This window comes from Chinchilla lanigera, unplaced genomic scaffold (assembly GCF_000276665.1).
Source record: "Chinchilla lanigera isolate Chin_1 unplaced genomic scaffold, ChiLan1.0 scaffold00035, whole genome shotgun sequence".
NCBI lineage: Eukaryota > Metazoa > Chordata > Mammalia > Rodentia > Chinchillidae > Chinchilla > Chinchilla lanigera.
In genome coordinates this window covers 4,988,219-5,000,093 of record NW_004955436.1, presented here as the reverse complement: position 1 = coordinate 5,000,093, position 11,875 = coordinate 4,988,219, and the positions used below count along the sequence as shown (strand labels likewise).

Below are 11,875 nucleotides of genomic sequence, written 5' to 3'. Positions count from 1 at the left end.
CTCTGTATTGTCTGTATTGTGCTTGTGATATGTTGTAAAATGTTGTATGTCTGTTAATGTTTCCCTCCTTTTATCTTTAAAATAAAAAAAGACAATCTAGTTAATCTATATATTTGATTCAAAATTTTGAATTTTCAAAAATTGTCTTTAATATGACAATTTACATACAGTATTCTTATACACAATACTGGCGTTACTATAAGAAGTATTAAAACTTGCCATAATATTTCAAATACTTAGCCTAGAATATTTTATTTGATAATCAACATCTGTATTTTAATTTTGTGTATTTTTTCTGGATTCACGTTGTGTACTTTTTTGATTTAACTTTTTGGCATGATATAATTCTGCATTGAAGTACTGTAAGGTGAAAATATTATGACTATCATGTATACTAAGGAAATTGACATAGATATTAAACAATTATCCAAAATTTCTGTGCTGGATGGCTACATAATATTGGATTTACAGACTACTACAAAAAGTCTTACTTTCTTTCTTTCAGCATTGAAATATATTAGCAAAACTTATTTTCACATATAGTCAAGGTTTCGTTTTTATAATGATTTTATTTGCTAGGAATGTAAGAAAATTATAAATAATTTGTTGACTTAAAAAGACCAAGATTCTAAACATAAAATGCCAGTTATACATGCCTTTACAAATCCATGATTACCTATATTTTGAAGAACTATTAAAGGGAAACTTGTAGCAAGAGTAGAATAACTTTCATTTTCAGCAACAACCTATACCCAACAGTTTTCTTAAGGTCATCATCTCAAAACATCACACTGATAGAGCACAAAGGGTCACGTGTGGGTGAGGAAAGTGGTGAGGGACACCAGAATTTTCTCTACAAGTATTAGCTTTACAAACGTAATTTATGCAAGAACTGTGGAGTAGCCAAATAGCTAAAATGTGTATGATATACATATGAGATATACATATATGTATGAGATGTCTATATATGATATATATGAGATATATATAAGATACATATATATATGAGATATATATATATATGTATGAGATATATATATATATGAGATATATATATATATGTATGAGACAGAGACGGAAAGGGAGAGGTAGACAGAGAAAGAGTGTTTAAGCCCCAATATTCTTCCTTTTGTATACTCTACATCTAAGGTGCAGATACTAAAGAAATTGACATAGGTATTAAATAATTATCCAAAATTTTTATGCTGGATGGCTACATAATATTGGATTTACAGACTACTACATAAAGTCTGTAGTCTTCAAAGGAGCAGAGCAGGAGCGAGCGAGTCACTCTCACCCTGCAAGCCTCCTTTCCCTGTTGCTCTATCTTAGCCACTTTCTGATCTCTGAGACACAACACCTACACTGTAACAGAGGAGAGGACTTCGAGGTTCACAGGTTCAGAAGTCCTCGTCCATGGCTGATGGGCTCAGGCATGGAAACAGTCTGGTAGAATGGCCTGCAGCCAAGGTCAAAGGGCTTGGCAGAGAGGGATTTGTACCTTGCCCAGGACCAGGCTCCAGCCAGGCCCTAGCCACGTGACAGCAAGGCAGCTATGAACTCAGTGTGGACTAACCCTCTGGTGAACGTAGCACCCCATGCCACTGACCTTCCATGCACGCGAGGATCTGGAGGATACCCCAAATCTAAGCCATAACCCTCTAGAGTATTTACCTCCTTGAGGGAAAAATTATTAAATGTCATAACAATCATTCTCATTTTTCCTGTCCACTTACAAATGTTTGAATATATTATTTTTCAGATAAGGTCATCAATTATTTTTACATATTTCAACCAGCTATGGGATAAGAGATCATTAGACTTAAGACCAGTTGTGAGCAAAATTGTTATTCTCATTTCAGTTTAGAAAATCAATGACAGTACCCAGAGAAAAAATACCAGAATCTAGCTAGTCAGGGTCCCTTGAAAATATCAAAGAGTGGCTCCTGTTTACCTCGGCAAGCAATTGTTCCAACTTTCTGAGCTGACTGAGTGATTTAAACCCAAGGGCTCGTCAGTTGAAATAGATCCAGAGAGTCACTGTTCCATCTTCAAATACCGTCCCATGGCCTTGCTCTGACTGTTCCTTCTGTGACCCATGGTGCTCACAGCTACCCCCTACTGTATCTCACCGATTTACGTGCTCACAGTCACACTGGGCAGCTTCCAGGAAGCACAGAATAAGGAGGCTGCGCACAAGTAGGCTAAGGAAAGGACAGAGGAAGGCAGAGTGACACTGTCAGAAACATGGTACACTGTAGTTAGCGTATACGAAAGGCAAAGGATTGTGAAGATGAAATGAGCAGAACAACATAGGGACAACGCGCCCATTTATTCTATGCTGAAAGGAAATGATGCCCTCAAGCCCATTCTGTGTGTCTAGCATCCACTCTGCAAGCTATTTTAAAAATGTATTTATTTATTTTAGCATCAAACTCCCATGGACCCTGCCAAGGAAGGACTATAGACTCAGGGTTTCGGCATGAGGAATTGATTCGGTGCCAGCAATACGCATATGGCTATTTTAGGACTTAGGGCTATGCCTGGGGAAGCTAATAAAGCAGAGTGTTTCTCCCGTTGACTTAATGGGGAAGAGGGGATGAGGGAGCTGCACAGAGCAGAATAGAGAACGTCCATGTACAGGGGTTTCGTTTGTATGTGCGTGTCTATGATATACAGACAGCACTGTGCTCAGTAACTCAAGACTCCAGCTTCAATCTTGAAATGAGTAACTGTCAGCTAACAGATTCAGGTCTCCATGATGGATGGTTTTAAGGGACAGCACAAAGTAAATATGAAAGTGTGAAAGTATTGAATGTGTGGTGGATCGATTTTAACAGGGCTTCCCACCCAGGCATGGGCTTTAAGGAATGCGACAGGGATTCCACCTCATGTCGTGGTTTAAACATCTGAAAAGAAAGCTGAAGTGTTTAATGTTCTTGTCATTTTAAAGTAACATTTTCATTGACGCATATCGATAACAATGCTGAGTGTTGGTGTAATATTTGGGAATGGTCTAGGCACTAAGGCTGCAAAGATGAACAGTACAAAGCCTTCAAGATCACAAAAGCAATGAGAAAGAGATCTGGCAGAGGAAAGAGAAATGGCTCCAATGTCACCTCAGATAAGATGCATCAAGCTTTCTGTACGAGTGGCTGATACCTGTTTTTCAGATATCCATACATGAATGATCAAGAAATATTCATCCTTCATTCTAAATTTAGCCACAAATATCTGAGATAGTGACATTGTTCCCATTTCATAAGATAAGAAAGTTATGATTTAAAGAAGTTCAGAGGCCACACATTAGATCATTAGGTAAATAAAGGAAATAAATTTCAAATTTGGAAATTTCCACTGTTTGTTTTTTCTGGTTTTCATCAATTGCATAGAAAAACTACCCCTACCACTCCTTGATTTGGATGAGGTTGAACAGTCTCTTCCAAATACCATCTCCTTCTTTCTATGCTATGCGTGGAGGGATTCTTTAATTCACAAACATGAGTACTGCTGATTCTAAAATGCAATAAGGGAAAATAGGCTCCTAGAAAATTCACAGAGTGTCAAACTGTCTACCTGGTCACAAAAGGAGAGGACATGTCTTAAATGGAACAGAAAATAGAATATTGCAGTAAAGAAACAAAGATCAATAAGATGAAAAATTGTGAAGTAGAAGACATAAAGTGTCGGCTTTCCTCTTTGATCTCACTCAAATTTAAAACAGCTCTTCCTTTGAAAGTTTGTGAATTGAAACAGTTAGGAATCAAACTCCAGGTCGGTCAGAGGCAAAGCTTGTCCTTTCCACGGCTGCATTTATCTGGACCACAAAGTTATGTGTCCACACTACAAAATCAAATGCTACCCAGTGCAGAAGACGGGACCTTTGCAAACACACATTGCTTCCTAGCCACATTCTTGGGGAGGCACTGAGGTCAGCAAGGGTGATTGTCAAATCTGAGGTGTCGAAACCAAGGCACTGGGAGTGCGAGTAGTTGTATGTCTCATTCAGTAAGAACTCATAAGCAGGGGACAGATGTGTGCATGTTACAGAAGCAGTAGCTGGAGGAGCAGCAGGAGGAGCAAAAGGGGGAGAAGGAGTCAATAGCAGGTATTATTAAAAAAATCCAAAGGACTCCTCATACGATGTGAGTGTCATGAGCTTAGAATAAATAAATGAATTCTTTTGATAGTAAATATGACTTTGTTTTATTTAAGCATACTTATTTTATTTAAATATATTTGACTTAGAATTGTATCATGAGAAGATAAGACATTAATTTGGAACACCACTAAATAAACTAAGATTAGTTGTTTGTTTTGTAGCTGGCAGTGCCCTAAATGCTTCGCATGCAGCATTCACTTTGATTTTTCTAGCAGCCCTGCTTGCATTAATGTGAAGGGAAAACTGTTAGTCGCCTTATCTCTGCTGAGAAGCAACACCTGACACCCACAACATAAAGGAGGACAGGTCTCTTTGGCTTGTGTTTGGTCCTCAGTGGGCAGTTCTGAAGGAGAAAGAGCGGGGCAGAGGGGCATGGGCTAGGGAGGCTGCTCGGGTCAGGGTGGCCAGAAGTAGAAGGAGAAAGAACCTGAGGGAGATGACCTCCAGCGCACGCCTGCAGTGACCTGCCTTTCCCGCTGGGTCTCACTTCTTACAGGAAGTCAGCTAAAAGTCACCCCAAAAACACCCTGGTTCTAAGAGCAAGGGCATCCAGACACCAACCGTACCAAAAACCCTGAGAGCGGTAACTCACCTGAGTCACCGGAAACCTGTGCTGGAACTGGCACTTATCTGCACTGCAGAGCAGACCTGTGTCCTCTATCCAGACCCACAAGGGTGGACAGGAGCTAACTCTGCTAACACGTCTTTGTATGTTCCAAGTTGATACGTTTGGGACCTGCTTGTTAACATAAAATCATCCCGTGACATTTTGTGTCAAATACTGACTGAGGAGAGTGTGAAGGAACTATCAATTCTCTTCCAATGCTCAGCCTATTTGCTTAGTTTGACCAACTCAATTTAAGAAACTAAACTAATTTGTGGTTCAATCCCTGGCTAAAAAAATGCAAACCTCATGGTCTTATTTAAATGCCAATTACAATTTTAATAGCCGCTGGCAGTTTGTCTTGATGATATAAGCTAGGTCATGATATGTCATCATATATCACATGATATAGAATGTGGTTTGCTGTACAGTTTTCAAGTATGAAACGCTTAGAAGATGTAATTCTATGTATAGTAACAGTAGTTATAGCAATGTATTTAAGACTAGCTAAAACTTTGAAATTAGAAAAATTCAGGGTTGAAGTATCAGTTTTGATACTAGATAGGACAGATGTAGGTTATTATGCTTCAATATTATCTTCTGTAAAATGGGTTCAGTGATATTATTGATCTCAAAGCAGTGGTACATGAGAATTACATAAATTTCCTTGCTCCTTAGCAGACACGTATTGTAAGTGCTCTCATGGAGCAGAGAAAGTAACTCCTCACAAGGCTTTTGAAGTTTATGATATTAGAACTGGAGCTCTAATAAGCCAGGGAATATTTAATCCTCTATAAATGCTGTATACACAATGTACTTAATACTCTAAACTCAGGGACTACCATGTGGTAAATGCAGAATATCACTGGAGGCAAAATTAATAATTATGACTGTGTTTTATTACGCATGGAAGTCTTTCATGTGCTGAAGAAGCTGGAGTGGTACAGCCACACACGCAAAAGAAAGCAGCAAGCACAGTGACAGCTATTCAACCTCCACCAGCAAGGCTCTTAAAATAGAGGCCTTCTGAAAGGATTGCAGGTTCTTGGGATTTCCGTGTTGAATACATCTTTTGCTTTTTGCTTCATGAAGAAAGACTTGGGTGCTAAGGTTTTAGTCTCCCCCTCCACTTGAGAACACAGTGCTGCTGACCCTGGGCAAGGGGTTAGTGAGGCTGCCCACCCAGTCCCTGCAGCTCCCCGTCCAGTCCACAGATGAAATCCACAGCCTGCCAGTCAGTGCTGCCTGGGCAGCAGCAGGTCCTCCGCCTCGGAGCCTCAGCCTGGGAACTTTCAGTGCCACGTTTCTGAACTGGACGCACAGAAGGCTGCACGTGGAGCCCCAGGGTGAAAGTTTCTGTGGGAAAGTCTACACAAACTAGATACTGCATTATTATGCAACAGGGATCAGCGGTCGAAAAGCTGACCAGTCAGGACAGAGTGAAAAGCGAAAGTTCCCTTTGCTCTTCCTGCTCCTACAGCCCAGTTAGTGTTAATCACTGGGTCTTAGTTTCCTGGAGCTTCTCAGTGTAGACTTTAAGTAAGTTTTTTTTAAAAGAATATATTGTTAGTTTTCTTACCCATGACTTGAAGCAAGCCCTAGGTCAGAACTGCTTCTTCTATGACCTGAAATGAAAGGTTTAGGCATCAACAGAAATGCCAGCCACACAAGAAAGCAACTGAGCTCTTAATGACCAGCTAGCCTCATGAAAGAGCTGCTCACCTTGCAAAGTCTGTAGACAACTTCTCACAGGCACATTCAAGGACAAAAATCCCAATTTTGTAATAAAAGAAGAAAATTACCTTGAAAGATCATGCGGTTTAAAGTTATGAGCATAATTTTTAAAATAGCTATGGTCTTTTCACTTACAGTTCTCCCATTAACTTTACAACATTACTTCCTCCATTTTAATGATGACAGAATGGACACGTAAATTTTTTTTTACAGTGCTCAAGGTCACAAAACTGAGTAAGAGAGCTTGATGCTAATGTAAAATTACACAACACAAAAGCTCACTTTCACCCAACAAAGAAACTTATAACTTACCTTGACATTATATGGATAGTGTTGTGTACACAATAGTCAGCATCCAGTGTTGTGACACATGAGAATGATGTCAACACACATGAGTTTGATGTGGGCATTCATAAGAGTGCTTATGATTTCATGAACAAGGTGTATTGTGCTCATGCTCATAGCACATTCTCCACTTTATTTTCCAAAACATCTCTTGGCAAACAGTAAAGCTAAGAACATTCCATTTCCAGATTTCAGTGACAGTGACAAGGATCAGAGCCATGTGTAGGGCAGAAAGTAAGGCACAAGACTCTTCCAAAGAGACAACTCAAGCTGGGCTGGGTGGTGTAAATCCGTAATCTCAGGACTCTGGAAGTGAGCCAGGAGGATCAAAAATCTGAGCCCAGCCTGGATGTCTAATTTTAATGGGCAAAGCATCAGTGAAACCCATCCTTGAAAGAAGGAAGGATGGACTTAACCAGGCAGGAATTTGTTTCTAATATTTAAACCAGATACATCTCAGAAACAGAAGCTAAGAAGACACCCATGCTTGTTCTTTTTGGTCCTGGGCATATGCCCCCTGCTGAGGGCAATAGGCTGGGAAAACAGATCTGTGGGCTGCCCTATGCACCTGGATGGATTTTTTTTCAAATAACCCAGTGTCAGCAAGTCCCACAGCCACTTCAGCAAATGGGGACAGAACTAGTACCTCACAGAATAATGAAATCAGGAAAATGCACAGTGGACCAGTACTTGGGCTGTAATAAATACTTTGGAAATATTAATTCTCATTACTACAATTTGGAGAGTTTACTGGAAAATTCAAAGTACACTATTGGCATTAGCATTATTTGATAAAGAAGGAATAATTAGGAAGAATTACTTCCTTTTCAATGAAACAAAAACCTCATCAACATTCACCATCAAAGAAATACTTTTTTACTGCAGATGGAGGACTTACATGACTTAGCTTTATCCTAAATTGGCTGAGAAAAATAATGTAGCAGCAGGAAACCAAATAATTGAAAAAAGTCCCTGAATTAATGGAAGTGATCTTTGCTATACTTGGACAGAAAAAAATAAAACACTTAATTGAAGAAAAGTTTCTAAAATCAAATCTAAATGTAAAAGCTATGTAACTGTGAATAATTATCTCTAGTTCTAGAAGCATGAGATAAATCAATTTGTTCCAGGACTACAGATACACAAAATGGACCCTTTGATCTTTCCATGGTTATCATTTCTTCACTTATTCACTCAGTAATATTTATTGATTTTTATACCAGGTTGTAGATATTGACTAGACATTGGTTTTTGAGTAGTAAAGCAGATCTACTACTTGGTTTAAAATCTAAATAGGGAACACAGACAATGAACAAAAAGTATATAAAAATTTTATTCTATATTGTTGTGGGAAAAATTCAGGACCAAAAGGAAAATGCTCCACACCAAGGAGTCTGGAAGGCAACTTTAATGTAATGCCAGTGGGATGATGGGATCCAGTTCCAAATCATCAGCCTAGAGTCAGTTTTGAGTTCAGTTTAAATACAGTTTGCAAGCAGGAGGTACAAAGCTGATAGCTCATTATTACATGATTGGTTACATGGATCGCAAGAATCAAGTCTTATGCTGTCAGACAGATTTGTTTTAAGCAGGTTTACTTAGAAGGAATTGTTTATCATTAGACAGGAACATTCTGGGAGGAACGGGGTTTGAGCAGAGTGGGTAGAGTTCAGTGCATCCTCAACTGGGCCAGTCTGTTCTGGGCATAAAGAATAAAGTCCTCCAAGCAAGCTGAAATAGAACTAGTTACATACATATTTTAAGTAGAAAAACACAGATACTACAGCTGGATGTGGTCAGGTTGACCTGGCCAGCTATTTGGAAGAAGCAGCAGGATGCAGACAGTCAAGGCTAACTGAACTTAGTAGTCTAACAATGTGGCAAGCAGCAGGAGCATATCCTGTCTCAGCATAGTCACAGGCTACTGGCTGATTTTAAATTTCCACTACAGCATCTTTATAAATTTGCTATTACAATATAGTGTTAAGGCACGTAAAACCTGACGTCAGGTTTGTCTGATGCAATTAAGTGAACCTGTCACCTAGGGAAGAATACATGCCAAAAGGATCAAACTACCATACTACCCTGATACCTCTTTTTACAAAGTATGCATTCTGGCATTAAAGGAAGTAGGCTGTGAATGACTATGCAAGTCTCAACTGTATAAAATTTTGCAGTTAAGATGTTTCTTTTTATATTTGATACTGCAGAAAGTGAAAACTATTAGGGTAATAATACTTGACTAAAACTGGTGACTGTGCTTGACATATAGTCTGTGCTCCCCAGTGTTACAATTGTGAGTTCATTTCCTGCTATTTGCAAGTGGAGGAACAATAAGGTATCAGAATCCTGTGTCCTGCAAGACTACTTCACTGAGAAGGGTGAACTAAAACACAGAGACGAAGTTCGTTAAAACCAATGTGATTGGACAAACAAAGAGAATTAAAAAATGATTAAAAAAAATCAGAAATGATACAGAGCTTCATCTTCCATTCTTACATCTGGTAATCTGAGCAACTCCATTGAAGATAACAATATGTAATATGCCAACCATTGTTAATTTTCTATCATCTTGTTGTGAAATTCTGTATCATTTTTGTTGTTTTTGTGTTGTTTGTTCTTGTCTTTGTTGTTATTTTTGCCTTTAAAACAAAGAACCAATGTGATTGGGAACCTGGAATACAGAATAATTGTAATTTATGCTAGGATGGTAATGCACATATTAATTCCATAGTATAAAAAGTATGTATTTGTAAAATCAATATGATGTTAAATTAGAATGTAGAATTTCTAGACAACATTCATTATTCTATTACAATAGGAAAATAAGATATTTTATTCCAATGTGTTTTATATCAGGACAATTTATTTTCTAAATTTTAGTAATAATAGAAGCACTAATAAAGCAATAATTGTATCATTTTGAAATTATTCAGTTAACCACCAGATGGAGCTCTGTGAATTGAACAGATTGTCAAAAATAGAAAATGTATAAATTGATTAAGGAAATCTTATGGTATTTTTTCTCAAATTTTTATTAATTTTTTATTTCCAATGCTTAGAGTTAATTAGCACACTCTTATAACTCATAAGAGATTGGTTATTATTAAAGACAAGATATCAGGGGCTGGGGATTTAGCTGGGGCTGGGGATTTAGCTCAGCGGCAAAAAGCGCCTGCCTGGCAAGCACAAGGTCGTGAGTTCAGTTCCCGGTACCGGAGAAAAACCAAAAAAAAAAAAAAAAGATATCAAATTACTTGATTAGTATAAAACATTGTAGCAAATTGGACTTTAAAAAAATCAAAGTAATTTTGTAACGTTACTTTATAATTTATCAAAAAAGCATGTTCCATTATTGATAGGCATGTGTTCATATAATTGAAATCAAGAACATACAAGAAAAATTAATAAAAACTTCCTATTAATCAACTTAGTACTGATTATTTTTAAATGATCTTTTTCTTCCTTTTGTTGTATGTGTGTACGTGTATGTTCTTTACTAGTACCTGAAACTAAAAAAGATGAAAAGCTCTCCAAAGCAGGTGAGGACGGTTGGCGACACTTACATTTGAATTGGCGTTCTGTTGTCTGAACAAGGCTTGCCGTACAATCAGGGCAGGGCAAAGTCTTAAGGTACCCAAAATATTGAAAACTATTAAGGTACTCTCCCCATATATTTTAAGGCTATAAGCAGTGAAATGAAATGTATGCTAAAATTAACATAGATTTCATGCTCTCTGGTAGCATATTTGGGATAAATTCACCAACCTATTGGAACATTAGCAGTTGCTACTCTTTGTTTATCTACTGGATAACAAAATACTGCTTTAAAATGCTACTAAGGCAATTTGCTTTGAAAGTCTTCAGCTAGAGCATGACAAGTGTCTAAAATATATGACCAGTTGAGCCTTACAGTCCAGCATTCAATTACTTTTAACCTTGTTTTTAATCTCAAAAACTGTACTTTCAGAAAACTTAGTCTTACTAAATCCAACCCTTTTATTTCTCACTAGTGACATATGCAGATGTCCTTTGGAGAGATAATTTATTCTCTTATTGGCCATAAACTGGAAATGTGGATAGCTTTAAAATAGGCTTCCTAAAAACAGATTTTGCAAGAGAGGAAGTCAGGGGATTAGCTGAGCATGCAGGGCTGATGGAAGTTGGAGAAGCAGCATCTTAGAACAGGAAAAGTGTAGCAAAAGGAGATTGTAAATCCAGATGTAGATTTTAGTTAATTACACTCTCTCTAGAGATAACGTTATTGTTTTATATTTTTATAAGTAAGTTTTATATCTTTATCTGTGCAAAAGAGCACAGGAAAAGAAAATAAAAATATTCATAGTTTTGGTTGTAAGACTTTCATATTTTCATTTGTATAAATTTTAATCTATAATTAAGTATATATTATAAGTAATTCACCTTCCTGTGTCTATGTTTAATGTTAACCTGAATTATTAATATTAATTTTCTTAAAAATACTGCCAACATATGAAAAAGGATTAAGTCATCTTTGAAGTGAAAGAAAACAACCATTTGAAGTGACTTTATATAACTTGAAAGTATGCAATATCTGGCAGACCAATGGAAAAATTAGCAATTTTAAAGAGTTTGGAAAAATGCATAATTGAATTAAACTGATACATTGTTTATATCAAAAAATATCACTGAAATTTACACATATCTGCAGAAAAAGAAAAACTATATATGCAAATTGCTGTGATGTTCACATTTTCTATGGGTTTCAGTGAAAGCTCTCTGATCAGATAAAAGGTACCTTATACTGTCCCTTTCTGTAAGCGTAGCACTACATTTTATTCTTCATTCTGCTGTTGATATAAAGATGGAAAAGTAACACATGGGTTATAAATTCATTATTATTAGTTTATTTTAAATATTTGTGTGTGTTTTATGTGATTTACTTTTGACTTCCTACATGGAAAGAAAATTGGTATTAATGTCATTTTTATAAAACTTAATCAACCTTTTATTGAAAACACCTATTATGCTGAAGTCACTGCCAGAATTGT

General features: G+C 37.2%; 1 protein-coding gene across 1 annotated transcript in view; it reads left to right on the top strand.

Annotated features, from left to right (window-relative positions):
• Positions 1-11,875, top strand: part of Trdn (triadin) — a 302,783-nt gene that overhangs the window by 266,634 nt on the left and 24,274 nt on the right. Inside the window, exon 23 of the mRNA XM_005389153.2 lies at positions 10,349-10,387. Within this exon, the coding sequence (XP_005389210.2) occupies positions 10,349-10,387 (39 nt within the window). The remainder of the gene's footprint in view (positions 1-10,348; positions 10,388-11,875) is intronic.